The sequence below is a fragment of the Toxotes jaculatrix genome, chromosome 5 (assembly GCF_017976425.1).
Source record: "Toxotes jaculatrix isolate fToxJac2 chromosome 5, fToxJac2.pri, whole genome shotgun sequence".
NCBI classification, from domain to species: domain Eukaryota; kingdom Metazoa; phylum Chordata; class Actinopteri; family Toxotidae; genus Toxotes; species Toxotes jaculatrix.
Genome location: NC_054398.1, coordinates 20102851 through 20128742, shown reverse-complemented (window position 1 = coordinate 20128742; position 25892 = coordinate 20102851). Strand labels below are relative to the sequence as shown.

General features: G+C 34.8%; 1 protein-coding gene across 1 annotated transcript in view; it reads right to left on the bottom strand.

The window, feature by feature from the left end:
* The window catches only part of LOC121182614 (PDZ domain-containing RING finger protein 4-like), a 136065-nt gene that overhangs the window by 16130 nt on the left and 94043 nt on the right, over positions 1-25892 (bottom strand). Inside the window, exons 3-4 of the mRNA XM_041039210.1 lie at positions 3262-3515; positions 613-715 (exon numbers count right to left, since the gene is read on the bottom strand). Coding sequence (XP_040895144.1) covers positions 613-715; positions 3262-3515 — 357 coding nt within the window. The remainder of the gene's footprint in view (positions 1-612; positions 716-3261; positions 3516-25892) is intronic.

Genomic DNA, 25892 nt, shown 5'->3' with positions numbered 1-25892 from the left:
GTGGTTGCCTGGTAATTTCATGGTGACCTCAAGACGACCAAAATTCACTGTGCTTCGCCAAAAGTTACCTCATATAAAAAAACTACACCGCTTTTATGTTTTTGTTTGTGTACAGATCAAACAAAGGAGGCACAATATGTTAATTAGTGAGCTTTGGAGGAGCTGGCAGACCAATTTTTTAAATTTTGGAAAGAGTCGGGCCAAAGTCCAGACTTTATGCTAAGCTAAGTGGCTCTTCCGCAGCAACATTATCCAGCTCCTCCTGGGGGATCCCGAGGCATTACTGAGCCACATGGGATATGTAATCCCTCCAGCGAGTTCTGGGTCTACCCTGAGACCTCCAACCAGTCAGACAAGCCTGGAAAACTTCCAAAGAAAGGTTGCTCCTATGTACGTATACATATATCTATATATCAGTTTGTATATATTCTTTCTGGTGTACAAGCTGTATAATAATGATAGAATTTTCTTTCTAACCTTTGTATCTTCTGTAGTGCAATCTCTTGTTACTCATCTGCCAACATATGCACCTATATATCACTGATAACCTGAAATCAGCCAATAAATCAAATAAAAGCTGTAGTTAGTAGTGATGTCATGTGTGATTCTCACCTCATATTCGAACTCCTCTGTCCTCTCTCCATCAGCTGGAAGAGGGGAGAGGTAGTCTGTCCCTTCATAGTAATCCTGGTCCATTGTGTGAAGAGAATGACAGCTGTCAGTGGAGACAGACAGAGGAAGAAAGATAGGGAAAGACAGACAGGGAGAGAGGCAGAGAAACAGAAAGAGGCGGAGAGTAAGGCGTAAGCAAGATCCTTTTCCTCATTTTCTTTTAAATGTGTTCAATACCTCGAAGTGACAGGATTCCTTGCCTTTGTCTTTGCTGGAATCTGAGGAATAAAGGATTTGTCAAGGGCTTTCACTGCCGCTGGAGTGCGTGCGATAAAAGTACAACCCCTTGCTAATAACAGCATATCCACATAATTTGCTTCCTGCTCTTGACAGACAAAACCCCCCACATTGTACAGTGTAATTCTATTATGCTTCCCTCAGTCACTGAACAAAACAGCATTGTGAGGGTCTAACAAGATGAGCAGCTTCAGTGCCACACAAGATAATCACGGTGGACAAAAACTTCAAAAAGACACTGTTAAATATGTTAAGTGATGTGTTCAGGGGCTGTCTGACACTCAGATTACCCAGCTCTGTAAAACTGTCTCAAAACAATCTTCCAGTCACGAAACCAGACTGGTAAATGTCAGAATTCTTTATACTTTGATGCCTCAATATTACACATACAACAACATTTGGCAGTAGGTGCAAAGAATACAATTACAGATTTTACAATCTAGCCTCAAAAGTAAGAGAGACAAACATTTGTTATATCTATAAAATCTGCTGTATATTGGATTGTGCACCTGATCTCAGATGAAGAGAAGAAAATGTGAGTTTTATGGGACACATTGATTACATTTGGGCTTGGCCTGGGGCTATAAGTAGCCCGCAAGCACACGTTGCACTGTGTTGCCTAGTTTTTTATTAGCCCATTTGCTTTAATCACCTTGTAAACCTTCCATGAGCCAAAATGGATATGCCAAGCAGCTCCAATTATGGCAAGAAGGCCCTGTGGGGAATTGTATGGTGATAATGTGAGATATATACATGTGGCTATGATTTTGATCCGGTCCTGTATAGTACTTTACCTAGCGTGTAACACTGACAATAACACACATCATCAATGTTGAAATTAATTATCTATTGTACGGAGCACACTTTGTTCACCAGTATAGTCCTCACTTCCCAGGTCTGTGCTATAAAGCTCTCGCATCGCTGTTGTTTCATTGTTTCATTCCCATGAGGTGAAACCCAGATCCTCCTTTATGCTAAACTTTTCTTGTTCAGTTTACTTTTCCTTTGAGATGAACAGAATCTAAACTAAAATGCCAGAAGAGGAAATAATGAACCCTGTTTCTTTTGTTGTTTTCCAGGAAATTCTCTTGTTGATACTTTACACTCTCAGGATCTTTTTTGTACATATTTTTATGCCTTTTTTTCCACATAAACAATAAAAGCATGTCTTTGAGGTATTGCACTACCCAGCATCAGTTGAAGATATGATTACATTTCTAGTGATTGCACCACATGTGTTGTTTTTGCACACAAAGTAACCTGAGCACATCTTTTCATCTCTTCTAAATTTATAGACGTGAGCCAAACAAAAGTACTTAATCTTACAACTGAATTATTTTTCTGTGCATGACTACCTAAATATACAGGAGGCATGTGAAATATAGTCCCCTAGCACTAATTCAACTGTTCATATTGATTTATCTGTGAGAATGAATGTGTTTCATCTGCCAGTCAATCACAAACTATCTCCCATGAGGCCCTCTCTGTGCTGTGTTCAAACGATGTGGGAATAACAATTTCTATGACTTGACAGATCCATGTTTTCAAAGTCTCTTGAGGCTGTGACTTTTGATGGACTTGAATTGCTTATATTTATTCTCTGTTTTTTCAGACTTGTTGTTCATCTACTTAGGCATTGAAATTAATGCTTTATACTAACCACTGAAATGCCAGCCATACATTACACATGCGCTCTGTATTAATGGTTAATTATGAGTATTTAGCCCTGTCCTTTTTTTTTAATGTGTGGGTCCAGTTGGTGAAAAGAAAATGTGAAGGACACAGAACAAACACATCAATATTTTTTTTTAATTAACTATGCAGAGGGGTTTCACAGTTCATTTATATTTTACAGGCGCCTTGCATACTTGTTGCCAAGTTCTTGCTCATGGGGGAATGGGTGTAAATAATATTGTAAAGAGTACGGTCTAGACCTGCTCTGTTTGAAAAGTGCGCTGAGACAACTTCTGTTAAGATTTGGCACTATATAAATAAAACTGACTTGTAAAGATAATTCTGCAAACACTGATATTTCTGCTTTATAGGTTAATAACACCTCTCAATACTTTTTTCCCTACTTAATTACCATCAGTACTAGCCAAAGTCAAAACAAGGACATAACAACAAACTCTGCATTGTTCTTTGTGGCACTGAAGTGGAATAATTTGTCTTAATATCAAATTCAATAAAAAAAAAAAAAGAAATTATATCAAATCACTGACCTGCTTAAAACCATCTTAACTGTTCTGAATCACATTTCTTTGGTCTAAGAAGACAGGAATCACAATCTCATTGAGCATTGTTGATTTACAAGGATGTAAAATAACTACATGCATTTCCTATTGTACTTACCTGTCAGAGAGAAGGAAGGGACAGACGTCAGGCACGGGAGGGGTCGAAGGCCGCAGCTTTGCCAGCGCCATGATGTGTTCAAAGGTGATGTCGGTCTGAGTGCACACATCCACCACATGGATTTCCTGAGGGGGGCCATGAGGGCGGCCACTGGGGGTCCGCCTGATGACCTGCACCACGACGGGGTCCTTGGCAGCGCGAAAGGCCTCCACAGTCTCCTCATGGCTGGACTTGGACAACTCCTTCCCATTCACCTGAGAAAGACAGGGTGAAAATGTTTTGAGTGTGATATGACAAACTATTTATTGTGTCTGTTTTATTGGTTCTTGTGATAGAAATGTTTCAAGGAAGCAGGGTTGCTGTGGCTATGGACACAATCTGTGTGGTTCAGACAAACCTGAGTTTTCTGGCTAAATGACAGACTAAAAGCCAAGAGGGAAGCCAAGGTATAGCTGATAGCTCTAAAAAAACATCAGCTCCATAGTCTTGTCTCTGAACATGCAAGACATAAATACAATATTGTGTATTCAGAGCAATTTTCCCCACACAGCTACAGCTCTACAGTTGTGCTCAGGGTGGATGCATTAAGATAGAAATTGAAATTGTACATTTTTCCCCCTGAATGTCTTCTGGACAGATGATCAAAAAGTAATCTTTATGAATACAATATTGAAAAACATACACACAAAATTACTGTTTGATGCAACATTATCAGACCGTTAGATCAAAGCCCAAATGACCCCTGTTCACTCAGTCCATCTTCAACCTCATCTTCACAAAATGAACTGGATTTTCTGGCAGATTGAAAACCATTTGCACTACAGCTGGCACATATAAAGAAAATCATCGCTTCATTTAGCACCATCAATTTCTCTGGAAGAAAAAAACGTGGCTGTGGAATACCTAAGAATGTGCTTTGGTATAAATGCTGAAACCAGAGATTGTAATTTAGATAACCGCAGAAAGAGAGAAAGAAAAAAGATGGACACAGTATAATTACACTTGCAGTTGTATTTAAATATGGTTTTGGAGTGGAGCATTTTGCTCACACGGCAAACTGAAATGAGTTAAAATGATAACTAGAAGAGTAAAAGAGAGCATTTATATTCACAAGCGTCAGCTGTGGAAAAATACAGCAAGGCTGGGAAACTGAACAGAAGCAGTGTTCCAGGGTTTGAATCACAACCTCTCTTTAAAATGCAACATAGAAGCAGAAATTAAAAAAAAAAACCCATAGCCTAGTTCTGAGTAACAAAATGACCTAAATTCATGAGCAGTCGACAGTTTCAAGTAACTCTGGCTGCGTGTACTGTACGCAGTGCCTCTAAATGAACATTAAAGACACAGAGGCCACCAGGGAACTCCTATAGAGAGGGATTTTTTCAACCCCAAATATTCCACCACTAATTCTTCACTTTTGCATGTTCTGTAACACATCCTTGTGAATTTGACATTGAATATTTTGAAGAAATGACTCAACATGTTTTGAGCTTCATTAAAGTACTGACAAGACCTGACAGCATCAATCCTCTGTAAAGCCAGGCTCAGCACTGTTTTTTTCTAATAAGTGTCTAATGTCTACCCATATGTAACACTTTTTGTACCCATTTGAGCTATACACGACCAGTGTCTGTGGTTCCCAACCATTCTGACTTGTAACTAGGACTCCAATAAACAATTATTTTCTGTTATTATCAATCTTCTGACAATTAGATTAATTATATTCGATGCCCCCTCATCTCAGGATGTGTATCTCTGTGAGCTGTGAGCCGTTATTTCACCCTCTCAAATCAAAATCATTTTAGAAACTAGAGGTGTGCTTGTGGAGTGTCTGCTGTTGTCCATGTATGTATTGTGCTGCAGAGTTTAACATACTGTACTGAAAACAAAGTATAAAAGAAGACCAAGTAAAGAAAAGTCAGGGGGACAAGGGGTCAAGAAATTAATTATTTCTTGACCCCTTGTGATTGATCTTGCGAAACCTTAAGGGCGCCAACCCCCAGATTGGGAATTGCTGCATTATGTGAACAAATGAAAAGCAAAGGCAGTTTAAAAATATCCCAAAATGGGTCTCAATTCCCATTTTGGGTCACACACACACACACACTCAGCCTTACAAGTCATTTGGTTCCTTGTCTTATACGGCTGGTGTTCTAACTTTGCTTCATCTCTTTGCTTCCAGCAATTTGGTACTGCACTTCTATAATGTTGGGGGACTCACAAGAGAAAGACTGTAAGAAGGAAAAAGAAAGAATGGTGAAAATCAACAAAGTAGAGGCAGAGAGTAGCTCCAAGCTCCAGATACATTGGCTCCCTGATCAGGGGTTGTTTTTTCTAACTTTCGAAAGCCTTGTCCAGAAGTGCCACAGAAGACACTGAGCAACTCTTAAGTAAACTGATCTGAAATCAGTGGACTGCCCCTTTAATTTATTCTTTCAATTTAAGGGACTTCCACATAGCTAACGTCATTACCTCCTGCAGAAAATTCCTAATGTAATAATGCTCATAACCCAATAATAGTGTGTTACTCTCATTCCTGGTCTGTTACTGTGTGTGTGTCTCTAGAGACTGAGTGATGCCCTACAAAACAAAAAAAACAACTTATTTTCTCAGCCATAACAGTAGCCATATATAACTCCCTCAGCTCTTGTTGTGCTCTGGCCTGCTCCCCTGCCTCCTGATGTGACCTTTGTTTGTAGCGATGTTGCATTAATCACCTGAGTGGGAGATAAACTGGGTCAACACCACTCCTGTGGAACTGCGGGGCAATTTGAAGGAAAAAAAACATGCAGTTGTGCAGCTTCCCTCATCCCTCCATCCCTCACACCTCCTTTCAGTCTGTTTTTTTGGCCAGTCAGCAGTTATTAAACACTGAAGTGTGTACATTAGACTTTAAGTACTGCATTAAAGAAACATGGAGCACTATAATAATTAGCTCTCTCTCTCTCTCTCTCTCTCTCTCTCTCTCTCTGTCTTATTTTCCTGCTTGTCTGCCGCTCCACAGCCTAATCCTGGAACAGGGAGCTTGGTGAAAACAAAGGAGCTGGAGCAGACAAATGAGGCAGCCTATGGCGTATGACAGTCCTGGAGAAAAATGATCAAATTTCCCAGCTCTCCCTCTGGTACGGCCTGTCCAGCCCAAGCTCCTCCTCCTTCTCCAAGCCTCACCGCTTGCTAGCCATGCTCCATGACCATAATGAAACAAGAGGAAACACGTCAGGAAAAGAGGAGGTAGTGTTGTTTTCTATTCTCATCACTAGTTTTCATGAGAGCCAGATGGAACAATTAATTCCCAGTCAACACAGGAATATTAAGTAGCCTTAACTCCCGCATGAGGGACTTTGCCATCCTCTTTGTGTCCTTTTGGCTGATGTCTATCCAGCTAAACACACTGCTTCAGTTAGTTGTGTGGATCTATAGTCCTGTCTGACAGATGGGAAGGGTTTCCGTAAGCCTGGCTGCTGCTTCCTAGATATTCTCACAGTGAAGATCTGCCTTCAGCACAGTCCTTGAGATGTCTTGCGTCAGCTTTACTGTCTGCAAAGTGAATTATACAATAAGCTAATATGCCTAAAGATGCTGAAGGTGTCTTTATACAGTGAGATTTAAATGTGAATATTTTTTCTAGCAATTGGCTAGCTTCCTAAACAGCTTTAAACTTCACAAAATTAAACGTACTTTCTGCCCGTATTCACTGCCTCCTCTGAGTACGAATTGTAGCCTGTTAAAGTTTCATCACACATATTTTAATGTAGTTATAGTAGCATAAACTATCCTCCTCAAGTGTGCATACAAAGTATGCAAATACATATTCACTCATAAACACATGCTGGTAAACAAAATCTGTTTGTAACAAATTATTTAGCAGCTGTGGCGTTTATCGAGTCCAACGCAGCTCTGCACGCGCTTCATGGCCAAAACTGCTCCATATGCACGGAGTCAACATGAATTATCTTATTGGTCTGGAACAAAACAATGGTGATTATTCATGAGAGATCATTTGTTGGACAATTGGTCCAGGAGATGATCAGGTAAATGCGAAGTTGGAAGGAAATGGTGATGGGATGGAATAGCTGGACCGAGACACATCTGCTGGCTGTTTGCACATGGATATGCCGTAGCTGTAGCCAGAAGAGAAATGTGTTTTCATTCAAAGCCCCTGAGACGACCACTAGCTTTCTCACAACAAATGCAGTAAACCAGCTTAGTGGAGTGTAACGAAAGGATGAAACCTCTTTCCTTTCTTTTCATTTTCTCTGTGGTAGAGTCCCATATTGACAAAGACATTCAGAAATTGTGTGCTTGTGACACAGCTGTGTGTATAAAGTCTCCACTTCAGTAAATATCTCCCATCACTTTAAGCTGTTTTGAGCCATTTTGAGCAAACAAAGAGACTTACTTGAAAACTTCACCAAAAGTCACTGTTTTTACAACCGCGAGCCTACAGCAAAGCACAATCTTGACGGTTCTCTCATCTGTGTCCCATCTTATCATTTTTCCTTCAGGTATGGGGACAAGCAAGAAAGAACAAACATGCAGCAGCTTAGCCGGTCTCCTCGGGCGTCTCCTCTGTCAGTGCTTTTGTCTCATCGGCTCCTGCCTCCCATCAATATCTCCCAAGACCAAGGGCAGAAGGTAGTGACAGTGGTAGTAAAGTGGGGCCAGTTTATCTGTTAAGATGTCAACTTCAGCCACGTGTGATGCTCCTTCTGCTGAGGGACCGTGTCTATGGCAGCAGGCACAGACACTGCCAGCAGCTTGGAGGGGATTACTGATAGAAGTGATTGATGTACCTCTTCTGCAAGGAGAAAAGGCAGCCTCAGGCAGTAGACTCTAATAGTCCATTAGCTTTTTTATGCTTTCGAATTAACTGCACCCATTGCTTTACAACTTGCATGTAGCACTTTGAATCTTAATGAAATGTTTTTGTTTTCAGTTTTATAGAGTTTATGCTGTGTTCAACATATTTGTCTTCACTTGTATCCTGACTGAACTGGCAATGCAGTGATTTGAATGAAGCAAGGTCATCCTTTTTACTTGCTCTGACAAGTAAACAAAGCTTTCAGCAGAAGCAGAAAGAGCATCTGATGCTCATATTTAACCAGTGCATCTAACCTTGGGTGCTTAACATCTGTACATGCTGTAAGCCTCCGTTACACACAGTCTGCATCTCCTTTGTGCCGTCACCTGCTGGTTTGAATGGCAGCCTGTGGGGTGTTAAGTGTATGCAGGCAGATGGAGAAAGTGTAACATGTAGGTCACCTAGCCTCGGGAGTGTAGCTCTTACAGCCGTCAATTACATGCCTGTTCCATCTTCTCATCTTTTGGGAAAAAGGCAACATAACCCCTTAGCGTTAGGGGTAAGTCGTCTCTGTGGAGCCCTCAGATAAAAGAGTTTGAGGAGATGGAGGATGGTGACAGTGCCAGAGGAGGTGGAGGTACAGTAGAGGAGGGACAAAGGAAGCATGGCCACGAGAGCTGTGCTCTGGAGATAGACGAGGGACCACAGCTACTGGTGAACCACCATAAGTGAGTGGTGATAGAATTGAACACACCTTTCAAACACTCTGTAATAAGACATGACCAGACATTGTGTGAATAAGCCCACTCACACAGCTTGGGCAAATGGAGTTGCCAAGTGGGAGGTAGCACTAGTATTTTCCCCCACTGTAAACTTCCACCAAGTTTTTTCCTTAATTATATCATCAATGTTTCTCAACACAGACTCACAGAAGTCTCACAGATAGGGTAAAATTAATTTCGCTGTGGTTACACTGTGGTTTATATGCAGATTAAACTAGATATAATGTGTTAAGGAACTCTGAAGGTGCTGGTATGTGGATTTTGTTAGCTTTGAACAGGGCCAGGCAAGCCGTTTCTCCTCGTTTCTATTACCCACTATATGTACCAAGCTAGATTAATTGGCTGCCGGCTGTTGCTTCATATTTAGCATACAGAGATGACAGTGGTGCCCATATTCTCAGCTAACTTTTGGCAAGAAAGCAAATAAGCATATTTCCCAAAATGTTGAACTGTAGAGACCAAAAAAAAAAACATACCAAAAAGCTCCTTGGAAATTTTGGGGACATTTTCAGCTTTTGTCAGTGAGACAAGAGTAGAGAAATTGCAGCAAAGGTCCCTGGCTGGACTTGGCAGCTGTTCATCTTTTGCACTGAAAATTTATGACCATACAAGCATGAGAAGTGCTCTAGCCACCAGTCACATACTATTGTGAATGGAGAGAATGAACTAGAATGAACACCTCCAGGACCCTGAATGGCAAAAATAAATCCTCCTGCTGCGCTAGGCTATTGTTTGTTTATTTCCCCAACTGAGTCTATGCAACAGTAAAGCAATGGACAGTGAGACAGGAGTACTGCTCACTGCTGACTGACTGCTGCAGTCTGTCTCTTTCTTCTACAGCTCCAAGCAAATGATCAGTCGCTGCTATACTGCAGCTCCAACATCATCAATGTGTTTCAATTCTGCCTTTCAACATGTGAAACTCAATTTGCATTTTCATAAATAAAAAACCATATACAAGTGAGAACGGAAACATTCAGTAGAGAAGCAGAATTAAATACTCCCTGAGGTAATTCCAAATGCTGGAAGGATGTGAGCGTGACTGTTACCTCATCCTCTCAGTGAGATGACGGCTTGGGTTCCTTTTAACACCCAAATGTCTCATTTCAATAATAAGTGTCAGAATAAAATACGGGCCAAGGTCCGCTACAGTACAGCCCTTATGACTGCATAAATCACTCCCAGACAGTCAGTGCTACTGTCTGAGCGACTCAAGCAATGCTCCAGGAAACTGGGAGAGAGGGCAAGAGGGAGGGAGGGAGGGAGAGAGAGAGAGAGAGAGAGAGAGAGAGAGAGAGAGAGAGAGAGAGAGAGAATGTCACTGGGGAAATCTGACAATCCCCTCTACATCTCTACATGAACCAATGTACAGGCCTCCTTTAACCCCTCCAACCACATAAAACACACTGCACAAGGCCCCTGGGCTGTTTTTCACATTAAAGGCCCTACACACTGCTGCTGAGGTTTTATGCCTGTAGAACATTTGATGAATTCTGTCAATTTTCTTCTCTGAGCACCAATCTTGTGCAGAGTACTCCCTATATTGCGCAACTCGTTCAAAGTGTATCACCTCTTTCAATCTGCCCTAAAATTCATTGTCCGCCTTGTTATGTACGTTTATTATCCAATCTCTTGCGGTAATTGCTCAGTGCAAGGACAACTATTACAGAAAGGACAAAGGGAGAAGAGATCTTTACCCAGTATTCAATGTCAAATGTGTTAAGTAGCAGAGCAGGTGAAGCAGGTGCAGCTCATGCATGGATTTAGGAGTGTCACTATCTACTACCACCACCTTCCACTTTCTCCTTTACACTTGATCTTGTCTGCTCTATTGAGAGTTGATATGACGTGAAGAAGCTACAGAGAAGAAATGTGACTTCCAGTAACTCCAAAATTTTCTCCTTTGCATGTTGTATGCTCTTTGTTAGCTGGCTCGCTAAGTAAGCCTACACTCAGGAGTAACTTGATTTTGTTCAGAGTTGGACAGTATGTGAACGGCTTCACTGTGTGATGGTATTTATAGAGAGTTGTGTGCTGTAACAGTGAATTCACATTGAGCTAGCTGTGGATGATCAATAGATAAATCCATAACATAGGTGGCTGTTTGTTAAATTGTAATATGTCATTTTCTATTTCTACAACTGTGAAATACAGATTGTGTGACATGTTGGTGTGGAGACTTGTTTAAGTAGCATGATTCATTGAATGCTATGTTAAGAGTGGAACTGCTGCGGAAACATGAAACAGCTTTTCCAGGTTTAGCAATAAATACGCAAACCATGATCAAGGTGTGTATACTGATAAGGCAGATACAGAAAGACACAGACTCACATGCTCGCAGCGCTCACAGTGCTGCGCATGAAAGATCATCGAGCAAACATTTCATCTGATTTCTTATTGTACTTGGCCCTATTTGTCAGACGCGCTGGGTAACAATATCCACAAAGTCGTCTTGTTCTGCTTATGATCACTTTCCCATGAAATTAGATCAATATGGCATTCCATCTTCATCACTAACAGATTACGGCTGAATGTGAGATAATTGTACTATCCTATTTTGGCTGGATTATGAAATTCTGCAGCAGATTCTAAATATGATTTGGGACTGGCGAGGGAAACGGAGTGCTAAGTTAATCAGCTTGTTCAAGGTTAATGGTACATGCAGGGTATATTTGTTAAAGAGATTTAGAGATGCACAGTTAATCTCTGTGCTTAACTTCTTGCCATCTTGGAATGAGCTTTAATGTAAAATGGAGGGCGAAATCAAATTAGAGTAAAAGCAGCACTTGGGTGGATGAATAACTAATGGGCAGGGGTGGGCTGGGGTTGAAATTCAGCCCGGGAGGTTGGTTTGGAGAGGCCTTTTGCCTGATCGGACAACGGACACAAGTGGAACTGTGATTTTAACATGAATACTTTATTTGCAATATAAAAACAATCTAATGATATACATGATATACAGTCAGTAGAGTGTACTAAAGTAAGCTACATATGCTCGCACATATTATGCATACTCAAACACTATTTAAAATTAAAACTACTGTGTGTGTGTGTGTGTGTGCCGAGAAGAGGCAAAATTCTGTTCAATTTCTGCTTTATTTGGTAGCATGAAAACATGGAAAAGAAGATGCTTTGTGTGTTGCTTGCATGTGGTTTTACTCAAATAAAAGCAATTAAGTGTATGTGTATGTGTGTGTGTGGCTTCTTTCTTAATTTACCCTGCTCGTCTTTCTTGTTTTCTTTTGACAGTTTGATGACTGACTGAGCTGCTGAGCCACACATGAGTCACATTTCAGTAGAAACAGGGATCAGCTCAAAATGGGAGTGGCAGTTCGTATCCCCCCTTAATATGCAAAATATTAGTTTCACCCAGTCCAGCGGTGCGGAATCATCCCAGTCTAACGTTAGGATCATAGACTGTATAAAACACGGACGTAGCACCCGTGACGTCACCCATTGGTTTCCTGGGAGTCGGTTTTGTGACCAAACCATGGGCATTTGAGCTGCGCCATCTTGGATTTTAGTGGGAGTGTACTTTCCATATTTGGCGGAGAGGCGGTTACTCTGCGGGTCAGCCGCCCAACCCCCCCAATTAGCTCGGAGCAACCGAGCTAGCGTAATGCTAATCAGCTAGGCTAACAAGCTAAGCGGCAGCTACACGCAGCTACATCCACCACACGAGTCCAACCTGACTAGCTCGACCCCGTGCGACCGCGAAACACAGCGAGCGCTCGTACCTGAAGGTGAATTCCTTACAAACTATAAAGCCACAGCGCTTGAAATAATAATAAATCTTTTATTACTACATAAAAAATAAAGCCAAAAAATCTGCCAAAACTCATCTTAAAAGTTAACGTTAACGTTACAACTCTTTGAAATTACGATCTAAAATGATGTTAAGACATTTTGAGGACTTTTTGGCTTTTTTTGGCCGATTTTGACGCCTTACTATACTATGACGTTTTTTATGACATTTTGAGGTGAAAAATTTTTTTGACTTTTTTTGGCCGATTTTGACGCCTTACTATACTATGACGTTTTTTATGACATTTTGAGTTCAAAAAAAATTTTGACCTTTTTTGTCCGATTTTGACGCCTTACTATACTATGACGTTTTTTATGACATTTTGAGGTCAAAAAATTTTTTGACTTTTTTTGTCCGATTATACTATGACGTTTTTTATGACATTTTGAGGTCAAAAAATTTTTTGCCTTTTTTTGTCCGATTTTGACGCCTTACTATACTATGATGTTTTTTATCACATTTTGAGGTCAAAAAATTTTTTGACTTTTTTTGTCCGATTTTGACGCCTTACTATACTATGACGTTTTTTATGACATTTTGAGGTCAAAAAATTTTTGACTTTTTTTGGCCGAAAAAAACGCCATACTATACTATGACGTTTTTTATGACATTTTGAGGTCAAAAAAAAAATTGACTTTTTTTGTCCGATTTTGACGCCTTACTATACTATGACGTTTTTTATGATATTTTGAGGTCAAAAAATTTTTTGACTTCTTTTGGCCGAAAAAAAACGCCATACTATACTATGACTTTTTTATGACATTTTGAGGTCAAAAAATTTTTTGACTTTTTTTGTCCGATTATACTATGATGTTTTTTATGACATTTTGAGGTCAAAAATTTTTTTGACTTTTTTTGCCCGAAAAAAACGCCTTACTATACTATGACGTTTTTTATGACATTTTGAGGTCAAAAAAAAAATTGACTTTTTTTGTCCGATTTTGACGCCTTACTATACTATGACGTTTTTTGTGACATTTTGAGGTCAAAAAAAAATTGACTTTTTTTGTCCGATTTTGACGCCTTACTATACTATGACGTTTTTTATGACATTTTGAGGTCAAAAAAAAAATTGACTTTTTTTGTCCGATTTTGACGCCTTACTATACTATGACGTTTTTTATGACATTTTGAGGTCAAAAAAATTTTTGACTTTTTTTTGCCCGAAAAAAACGCCTTACTATACTATGACGTTTTTTATCACATTTTGAGGTCAAAAAAATTTTTGACTTTTTTTTGCCCGAAAAAAACGCCTTACTATACTATGATGTTTTTATGACATTTTGAGGTCAAAAAAATTTTTGACTTTTTTTGTCCGATTTTGACGCCTTACTATACTATGACGTTTTTTATGACATTTTGAGGTCAAAAAAAATTTTGACTTTTTTTGTCCGATTTTGACGCCTTACTATACTATGACGTTTTTTATGACATTTTGAGGTCAAAATTTTTTTTGACTTATTTTGGCCGAAAAAAACGCCATACTATACTATGACGTTTTTTATGACATTTTGAGGTCAAAAAAATTTTTGACTTTTTTTGCCCGAAAAAAACGCCTTACTATACTATGACGTTTTTTATGACATTTTGAGGTCAAAAATTTTTTTGACTTTTTTTGTCCGATTTTGACGCCTTACTATACTATGACGTTTTTTATGACATTTTAAGGTCAAAAAAATTGTGACTTTTTTTGTCCGATTTTGAGGCCTTACTATACTATGACGTTTTTTATGACATTTTGAGGTCAAAAAAATTTTTGACTTTTTTTGTCCGATTTTGACGCCTTACTATACTATGATGTTTTTTATGACATTTTGAGGTCAAAAAATTTTTTGACTTTTTTTGCCCGAAAAAAATGCCTTACTATACTATGACGTTTTTTATGACATTTTGAGGTCAAATAAAAAATTGACTTTTTTTGTCCGATTTTGACGCCTTACTATACTATGACGTTTTTTGTGACATTTTGAGGTAAAAAAAAAATTGACTTTTTTTGTCCGATTTTGACGCCTTACTATACTATGACGTTTTTTATGACATTTTGAGGTCAAAAAAAAAATTGACTTTTTTTGTCCGATTTTGACGCCTTACTATACTATGACGTTTTTTATGACATTTTGAGGTCAAAAAAATTTTTGACTTTTTTTTGCCCGAAAAAAACGCCTTACTATACTATGACGTTTTTTATGACATTTTGAGGTTAAAATTTTTTTTTGACTTATTTTGGACGAAAAAAAACGCCATACTATACTATGACGTTTTTTATGACATTTTGAGGTCAAAAAAATTTTTGACTTTTTTTGTCCGATTTTGACGCCATACTATACTATGACTTTTTTATGACATTTTGAGGTCAAAAAAATTTTTGACTTTTTTTGTCCGATTATACTATGATGTTTTTTATGACATTTTGAGGTCAAAAAATTTTTTGACTTTTTTTGCCCGAAAAAAACGCCTTACTATACTATGACGTTTTTTATGACATTTTGAGGTCAAAAAAAAAATTGACTTTTTTTGTCCGATTTTGACGCCTTACTATACTATGACGTTTTTTGTGACATTTTGAGGTCAAAAAAAAATTGACTTTTTTTGTCCGATTTTGACGCCTTACTATACTATGACGTTTTTTATGACATTTTGAGGTCAAAAAAAAAATTGACTTTTTTTGTCCGATTTTGACGCCTTACTATACTATGACGTTTTTTATGACATTTTGAGGTCAAAAAAATTTTTGACTTTTTTTTGCCCGAAAAAAACGCCTCACTATACTATGACGTTTTTTATCACATTTTGAGGTCAAAAAAATTTTTGACTTTTTTTTGCCCGAAAAAAACGCCTTACTATACTATGATGTTTTTATGACATTTTGAGGTCAAAAAAAATTTTGACTTTTTTTGTCCGATTTTGACGCCTTACTATACTATGACGTTTTTTATGACATTTTGAGGTCAAAAAAGTTTTGACTTTTTTTGTCCGATTTTGACGCCTTACTATACTATGACGTTTTTTATGACATTTTGAGGTCAAAATTTTTTTTGACTTATTTTGGCCGAAAAAAACGCCATACTATACTATGACGTTTTTTATGACATTTTGAGGTCAAAAAAATTTTTGACTTTTTTTGCCCGAAAAAAACGCCTTACTATACTATGACGTTTTTTATGACATTTTGAGGTCAAAAATTTTTTTGACTTTTTTTGTCCGATTTTGACGCCTTACTATACTATGACGTTTTTTATGACATTTTAAGGTCAAAAAAATTGTGACTTTTTTTGTCCGATTTTGAGGCCTTACTATACTATGACGTTTTTTATGACATTTTGAGGTCAAAAAAATTTTTGACTTTTTTTGTCCGATTTTGACGCCTTACTATACTATGATGTTTTTTATGACATTTTGAGGTCAAAAAATTTTTTGACTTTTTTTGCCCGAAAAAAATGCCTTACTATACTATGACGTTTTTTATGACATTTTGAGGTCAAATAAAAAATTGACTTTTTTTGTCCGATTTTGACGCCTTACTATACTATGACGTTTTTTGTGACATTTTGAGGTCAAAAAAAAATTGACTTTTTTTGTCCGATTTTGACGCCTTACTATACTATGACGTTTTTTATGACATTTTGAGGTCAAAAAAAAAATTGACTTTTTTTGTCCGATTTTGACGCCTTACTATACTATGACGTTTTTTATGACATTTTGAGGTCAAAAAAATTTTTGACTTTTTTTTGCCCGAAAAAAACGCCTTACTATACTATGACGTTTTTTATGACATTTTGAGGTTAAAATTTTTTTTTGACTTATTTTGGCCGAAAAAAAACGCCATACTATACTATGACGTTTTTTATGACATTTTGAGGTCAAAAAAATTTTTGACTTTTTTTGTCCGATTTTGACGCCATACTATACTATGACTTTTTTATGACATTTTGAGGTCAAAAAAATTTTTGACTTTTTTTGTCCGATTATACTATGATGTTTTTTATGACATTTTGAGGTCAAAAAATTTTTTGACTTTTTTTGCCCGAAAAAAACGCCTTACTATACTATGACGTTTTTTATGACATTTTGAGGTCAAAAAAAAAATTGACTTTTTTTGTCCGATTTTGACGCCTTACTATACTATGACGTTTTTTGTGACATTTTGAGGTAAAAAAAAAATTGACTTTTTTTGTCCGATTTTGACGCCTTACTATACTATGACGTTTTTTATGACATTTTGAGGTCAAAAAAAAAATTGACTTTTTTTGGCCGAAAAAAACGCCTTACTATACTATGACGTTTTTTATGACATTTTGAGGTCAAAAAAATTTTTGACTTTTTTTTGCCCGAAAAAAACGCCTTACTATACTATGACGTTTTTTATCACATTTTGAGGTCAAAAAAATTTTTGACTTTTTTTTGCCCGAAAAAAACGCCTTACTATACTATGATGTTTTTATGACATTTTGAGGTCAAAAAAAATTTTGACTTTTTTTGTCCGATTTTGACGCCTTACTATACTATGACGTTTTTTATGACATTTTGAGGTCAAAAAAAATTTTGACTTTTTTTGTCCGATTTTGACGTCTTACTATACTATGACGTTTTTTATGACATTTTGAGGTCAAAATTTTTTTTGACTTATTTTGGCCGAAAAAAACGCCATACTATACTATGACGTTTTTTATGACATTTTGAGGTCAAAAAAATTTTTGACTTTTTTTGTCCGATTTTGACGCCTTACTATACTATGATGTTTTTTATGACATTTTGAGGTCAAAAAATTTTTTGACTTTTTTTGCCCGAAAAATATACTATGACGTTTTTTATGACATTTTGAGGTCAAAAAAAAAATTGACTTTTTTTGTCCGATTTTGACGCCTTACTATACTATGACGTTTTTTGTGACATTTTGAGGTCAAAAAAAAATTGACTTTTTTTGTCCGATTTTGACGCCTTACTATACTATGACGTTTTTTATGACATTTTGAGGTCAAAAAAAAAATTGACTTTTTTTGTCCGATTTTGACGCCTTACTATACTATGACGTTTTTTATGACATTTTGAGGTCAAAAAAATTTTTGACTTTTTTTTGCCCGAAAAAAACGCCATAGTATACTATGACGTTTTTTATGACATTTTGAGGTCAAAAAAATTTTTTGACTTTTTTTGTCCGATTTTGACGCCTTACTATACTATGACGTTTTTTATGACATTTTGAGGTCAAAATTTTTTTTGACTTTTTTTGTCCGATTTTGAGGCCGTACTATACTATGACGTTTTTTATGACATTTTGAGGTCAAAAAAATTTTTGACTTTTTTTGTCCGATTTTGACGCCTTACTATACTATGATGTTTTTTTATGACATTTTGAGGTCAAAAAATTTTTTGACTTTTTTTGGCCGAAAAAAACGCCATACTATACTATGACGTTTTTTATGACATTTTGAGGTCAAAAATTTTTTGACTTTTTTTACCCGAAAAAAACGCCATACTATACTATGACGTTTTTTATGACATTTTGGGGTCAAAAAAAATTTTGACTTTTTTTGTCCGATTTTGACGCCTTACTATACTATGACGTTTTTTATGACATTTTGAGGTCAAAAAAAAAATTGGCTTTTTTCTTCCGATTTTGACGCCTTACTATACTATGACGTTTTTTATCACATTTTGAGGTCAAAAAATTTTTTGACTTTTTTTGCCCGAAAAAAACGCCTTACTATATTATGACGTTTTTTATGACATTTTGAGGTTAAAAATTTTTTTGACTGTTTTTGCCTGAAAAAAACGCCATACTATACGATGACGTTTTTTATGATATTTTGAGGTCAAAAAATTTTTTGACTTTTTTTGTCCGATTTTGACGCCCTACTATACTATGACGTTTTTTATGACATTTTGAGGTGAAAAAAAAATTGACTTTTTTTGTCCGATTTTGACGCCTTACTATACTATGACGTTTTTTATGACATTTTGAGGTCAAAAAAAAAATTGACTTTTTTTGTTCGATTTTGACGCCTTACTATGCTATGTCCGATTTTGACGCCTTACTATACTATGTCGTTTTTTATGACATTTTGAGGTCAAAAAAATTTTTGACTTTTTTTTGCCCGAAAAAAACGCCTTACTATACTATGATGTTTTTATGACATTTTGAGGTCAAAAAAATTTTTGACTTTTTTTGTCCGATTTTGACGCCTTACTATACTATGACGTTTTTTATCACATTTTGAGGTCAAAAATTTTTTTGACTTTTTTTGCCCGAAAAAAACGCCTTACTATACTATGACGTTTTTTATGACATTTTGAGGTTAAAAATTTTTTTGACTGTTTTTGCCTGAAAAAAACGCCATACTATACTATGACGTTTTTTATGACAATTTGAGGTCAAAAAAATTTTTGACTTTTTTTGTCTGATTTTGACGCCTTACTATACTATGACGTTTTTTATGACATTTTGAGGTGAAAAAAAAAATTGACTTTTTTTGTCCGATTTTGACGCCTTACTATACTATGACGTTTTTTATGACATTTTGAGGTCAAAAAATGTTTTGACTTTTTTTGTCCGATTTTGACGCCTTACTATACTATGACGTTTTTTATGACATTTTGAGGTCAAAAAAATTTTTGACTTTTTTTGCCCGAAAAAAATGCCTTACTATACTATGACGTTTTTTATGACATTTTGAGGTTAAAAATTTTATTGACTGTTTTTGCCTGAAAAAAACGCCATACTATACTATGACGTTTTTTATGACATTTTGAGGTCAAAAATTTTTTTGACTTTTTTTGTCCGATTTTGACGCCTTACTATACTATGACGTTTTTTATGACATTTTGAGGTCAAAATTTTTTTTGACTTATTTTGGCCGAAAAAAAACGCCATACTATACTATGACGTTTTTTATGACATTTTGAGGTCAAAAAAAATTTTGACTTTTTTTGTCCGATTTTGACGCCTTACTATACTATGACGTTTTTTATGACATTTTGAGGTGAAAAAAAAAATTGACTTTTTTTGTCCGATTTTGACGCCTTACTATACTATGACGTTTTTTATGACATTTTGAGGTCAAAAAATGTTTTGACTTTTTTTGGCCGAAAAAAACGCCTTACTATACTATGACGTTTTTTATGACATTTTGAGGTCAAAATTTTTTTTGACTTTTTTTGTCCGATTTTGACGCCTTATTATACTATGACGTTTTTTATGACATTTTAAGGTAAAAAAAAAATGTGACTTTTTTTGTCCGATTTTGACGCCTTACTATACTATGACGTTTTTTATGACATTTTGAGGTCAAAAAAAATTTTGACTTTTTTTGTCCGATTTTGACGCCTTACTATACTATGACGTTTTTTATGACATTTTGAGGTCAAAAAATTTTTTGACTTTCTTTGCCCGAAAAAAACGCCTTACTATACTATGACGTTTTTTATGATATTTTGAGGTCAAAAATTTCTTTGACTTTTTTTGTCCGATTTTGACGCCTTACTATACTATGACGTTTTTTATGACATTTTGAGGTCAAAAAATGTTTTGACATTTTTTGTCCGATTTTGACGCCTTACTATACTATGACGTTTTTTATGACATTTTGAGGTCAAAAATTTTTTTGACTTTTTTTGTCCGATTTTGACGCCTTACTATACTATGACGTTTTTTATGACATTTTGAGGTCAAAAATTTTTTTGACTTTTTTTGGCCGAAAAAAACGCCATACTATACTATGATGTTTTTTATGACATTTTGAGGTCAAAAAAATTTTTGACTTTTTTTGTCCGATTTTGAGGCCTTACTATACTATGACGTTTTTTATGACATTTTGAGGTCAAAAAAAAATTTGACTTTTTTTGTCCGATTTTGACGCCTTACTATACTATGACGTTTTTTATGACATTTTGAGGTCAAAAAATTTTTTGACTTTTTTTGGCCGAAAAAAACGCCTTACTATACTATGACGTTTTTTATGACATTTTGAGGTCAAAATTTTTTTTGACTTATTTTAGCCGAAAAAAACGCCTTACTATACTATGATGTTTTTTATGACATTTTGAGGTCAAAAAATTTTTTGACTTTTTTTGGCCGAAAAAAATGCCTTATTATACTATGACGTTTTTTATGACATTTTGAGGTCAAAAAAATGTTTGACTTTTTTTGTCTGATTTTGAGGCCTTACTATACTATGACGTTTTTTATGACATTTTGAGGTCATAAAATTTTTTGACTATTTTTGTCCGATTTTGACGCCTTACTATACTATGACGTTTTTTATGACATTTTGAGGTCAAAAAAAATTTTGACTTTTTTTGTCCGATTTTGACGCCTTACTATACTATGACGTTTTTTATGACATTTTGAGGTCAAAAAATTTTTTGACTTTTTTTGTCCGATTTTGAGGCCGTACTATACTATGACGTTTTTTATGACATTTTGAGGTCAAAAATTTCTTTGACTTTTTTTGTCCAATTTTGACGCCTTACTATACTATGACGTTTTTTATGACATTTTCAGGTCAAAAAAAATTTTGACTTTTTTTGTCCGATTTTGACGCCTTACTATACTATGACGTTTTTTATGACATTTTGAGGTCAAAAATTTTTTTGACTTTTTTTGCCCGAAAAAAAACGCCATACTATACTATGATGTTTTTTATGACATTTTGAGGTCAAAAAAATTTTTGACTTTTTTTGTCCGATTTTGAGGCCTTACTATACTATGACGTTTTTTATGACATTTTGAGGTCAAAAAAAATTTTGACTTTTTTTGTCCGATTTTGACGCCTTACTATACTATGACGTTTTTTATGACATTTTGAGGTCAAAAAATTTTTTGACTTTTTTTGTCCGATTTTGACGCCTTACTATACTATGACGTTTTTTATGACATTTTGAGGTCAAAAAAATTTTTGACTTTTTTTGCCCGAAAAAAACGCCATACTATACTATGATGTTTTTTATGACATTTTGAGGTCAAAAAATTTTTTGACTTTTTTTGTCCGATTTTGAGGCCTTACTATACTATGACGTTTTTTATGACATTTTGAGGTCAAAAAATTTTTTGACTTTTTTTGGCCGAAAAAAACGCCTTACTATACTATGACGTTTTTTATGACATTTTGAGGTCAAAATTTTCTTTGACTTTTTTTGTCCGATTTTGACGCCTTACTATACTATGACGTTTTTTATGACATTTTGAGGTCAAAAAATTTTTTGCCTTTTTTTGTCCGATTTTGACGCCTTACTATACTATGACGTTTTTTATGACATTTTGAGGTCAAAAAAATTTTTGACTTTTTTTGCCCGAAGAAAACGCCATACTATACTATGATGTTTTTTATGACATTTTGAGGTCAAAAAAATGTTTGACTTTTTTTGTCCGATTTTGAGGCCTTACTATACTATGACGTTTTTTATGACATTTTGAGGTCAAAAAATTTTTTTGACTTTCTTTGGCCGAAAAAAACGCCTTACTATACTATGACGTTTTTTATGACATTTTGAGGTCAAAAAATTTTTTGACTATTTTTGTCCGATTTTGACGCCTTACTATACTATGACGTTTTTTATGACATTTTGAGGTCAAAAAAAAAATTGGCTTTTTTTGTCCGATTTTGACGCCTTACTATACTATGACGTTTTTTATGACATTTTGAGGTGAAAAATTTTTTTGACTTTTTTTGCCCGAAAAAAACGCCTTACTATACTATGACGTTTTTTATGACATTTTGAGGTCAAAAAAAAAATTGACTTTTTTAGTCTGATTTTGACGCCTTACTATACTATGACGTTTTTTATGACATTTTGAGGTCACAAAAAATATTGACGTTTTTTATGACATTTTGAGGTAAAAAAAAAAAAGTTGACTTTTGTCATTAAATTTTGAGGTCAAAAAAATTTTTGACTTTTTTTGTCCGATTTTGACGCCTTACTATAGTATGACGTTTTTTATGACATTTTGAGGTTAAAAAATTTTTTGACTTTTTTTGGCCGATTTTGACGCCTTACTATAGTATGACATTTTTTATGACATTTTGAGGTCAAAAAATTTTTGACTTTTTTCATGACATTATGAGGTCAAAATTTTTTTGACTTTTTTTGGCCGAAAAAAAACGCCTTACTATACTATGACGTTTTTTATGACATTTTTAGGTCAAAAATTTTTTTGACTTTTTTTGTCCGATTTTGACGCCTTACTATACTATGACGTTTTTTATGACATTTTGAGGTCAAAAAAAAAATTGGCTTTTTTTGTCCGATTTTGACGCCTTACTATACTATGACGTTTTTCATGACATTTTGAGGTGAAAAAATTTTTTGACTTTTTTTGTCCGATTTTGACGCCTTACTATACTATGACGTTTTTTATGACATTTTGAGGTCAAAAAAATTTTTGACTTTTTTTGCCCGAAAAAAACGCCATACTATACTATGATGTTTTTTATGACATTTTGAGGTCAAAAAATTTTTTGACTTTTTTTGTCCGATTTTGAGGCCTTACTATACTATGACGTTTTTTATGACATTTTGAGGTCAAAAAATTTTTTGACTTTTTTTGGCCGAAAAAAACGCCTTACTATACTATGACGTTTTTTATGACATTTTGAGGTCAAAATTTTCTTTGACTTTTTTTGTCCGATTTTGACGCCTTACTATACTATGACGTTTTTTATGACATTTTGAGGTCAAAAAATTTTTTGCCTTTTTTTGTCCGATTTTGACGCCTTACTATACTATGACGTTTTTTATGACATTTTGAGGTCAAAAAAATTTTTGACTTTTTTTGCCCGAAGAAAACGCCATACTATACTATGATGTTTTTTATGACATTTTGAGGTCAAAAAAATGTTTGACTTTTTTTGTCCGATTTTGAGGCCTTACTATACTATGACGTTTTTTATGACATTTTGAGGTCAAAAAATTTTTTTGACTTTCTTTGGCCGAAAAAAACGCCTTACTATACTATGACGTTTTTTATGACATTTTGAGGTCAAAAAAATTTTTGACTATTTTTGTCCGATTTTGACGCCTTACTATACTATGACATTTTTTATGACATTTTGAGGTCAAAAAAAATTTGACTTTTTTTGTCCGATTTTGACGCCTTACTATACTATGACGTTTTTTATGACATTTTGAGGTCAAAAAAAAAATTGGCTTTTTTTGTCCGATTTTGACGCCTTACTATACTATGACGTTTTTTATGACATTTTGAGGTGAAAAATTTTTTTGACTTTTTTTGCCCGAAAAAAACGCCTTACTATACTATGACGTTTTTTATGACATTTTGAGGTCAAAAAAAAAATTGACTTTTTTAGTCTGATTTTGACGCCTTACTATACTATGACGTTTTTTATGACATTTTGAGGTCACAAAAAATATTGACGTTTTTTATGACATTTTGAGGTAAAAAAAAAAAAGTTGACTTTTGTCATTAAATTTTGAGGTCAAAAAAATTTTTGACTTTTTTTGTCCGATTTTGACGCCTTACTATAGTATGACGTTTTTTATGACATTTTGAGGTTAAAAAATTTTTTGACTTTTTTTGGCCGATTTTGACGCCTTACTATACTATGACATTTTTTATGACATTTTGAGGTCAAAAAATTTTTGACTTTTTTCATGACATTATGAGGTCAAAATTTTTTTGACTTTTTTTGGCCGAAAAAAAACGCCTTACTATACTATGACGTTTTTTATGACATTTTTAGGTCAAAAATTTTTTTGACTTTTTTTGTCCGATTTTGACGCCTTACTATACTATGACGTTTTTTATGACATTTTGAGGTCAAAAAAAAAATTGGCTTTTTTTGTCCGATTTTGACGCCTTACTATACTATGACGTTTTTCATGACATTTTGAGGTGAAAAAATTTTTTGACTTTTTTTGTCCGATTTTGACGCCTTACTATACTATGACGTTTTTTATGACATTTTGAGGTCAAAAAATTTTTTGACTTTTTTTGTCCGATTTTGACGCCTTACTATACTATGACGTTTTTTTATGACATTTTGAGGTCAAAAAAAAATTGACTTTTTTTGTCCGATTTTGACGCCTTACTATACTATGACGTTTTTTATGACATTTTGAGGTCAAAAAATTTTTTGACTTTTTTTGGCCGAAAAAAACGCCATACTATACTATGACGTTTTTTATGACATTTTGAGGTCAAAAAAATTTTTGACTTTTTTTGGCCGAAAAAAACGCCATACTATACTATGACGTTTTTTTATGACATTTTGGGGTCAAAAAAAATTTTGACTTTTTTTGTCCGATTTTGACGCCTTACTATACTATGACGTTTTTTATGACATTTTGAGGTCAAAAAAAAAATTGGCTTTTTTTGTCCGATTTTGACGCCTTACTATACTATGACGTTTTTCATGACATTTTGAGGTGAAAAAATTTTTTGACTTTTTTTGTCCGATTTTGACGCCTTACTATACTATGACGTTTTTTATGACATTTTGAGGTCAAAAAATTTTTTGACTTTTTTTGTCCGATTTTGACGCCTTACTATACTATGACGTTTTTTTATGACATTTTGAGGTCAAAAAAAAATTGACTTTTTTTGTCCGATTTTGACGCCTTACTATACTATGACGTTTTTTATGACATTTTGAGGTCAAAAAATTTTTTGACTTTTTTTGGCCGAAAAAAACGCCTTACTATACTATGACGTTTTTTATGATATTTTGAGGTCAAAAATTTCTTTGACTTTTTTTGTCCGATTTTGACGCCTTACTATACTATGACGTTTTTTATGACATTTTGAGGTCAAAAATTTTTTTGACTTTTTTTGTCCAATTTTGACGCCTTACTATACTATGACGTTTTTTATGACATTTTGAGGTCAAAAAATTTTTTGACTTTTTTTGTCCGAAAAAAACGCCATACTATGCTATGACGTTTTTTATGACATTTTGAGGTCAAAAAAATTTTTTACTTTTTTTGTCCGATTTTGACGCCTTACTATACTATGACGTTTTTTATGATATTTTGAGGTCAAAAATTTCTTTGACTTTTTTTGTCCGATTTTGACGCCTTACTATACTATGACGTTTTTTATGACATTTTGAGGTCAAAAAATTTTTTGACTATTTTTGTCCGATTTTGACGCCTTACTATACTATGACGTTTTTTATGACATTTTGAGGTCAAAAAATGTTTTGACTTTTTTTGTCCGATTTTGACGCCTTACTATACTATGACGTTTTTTATGACATTTTGAGGTCAAAAAATTTTTTGACTTTTTTGT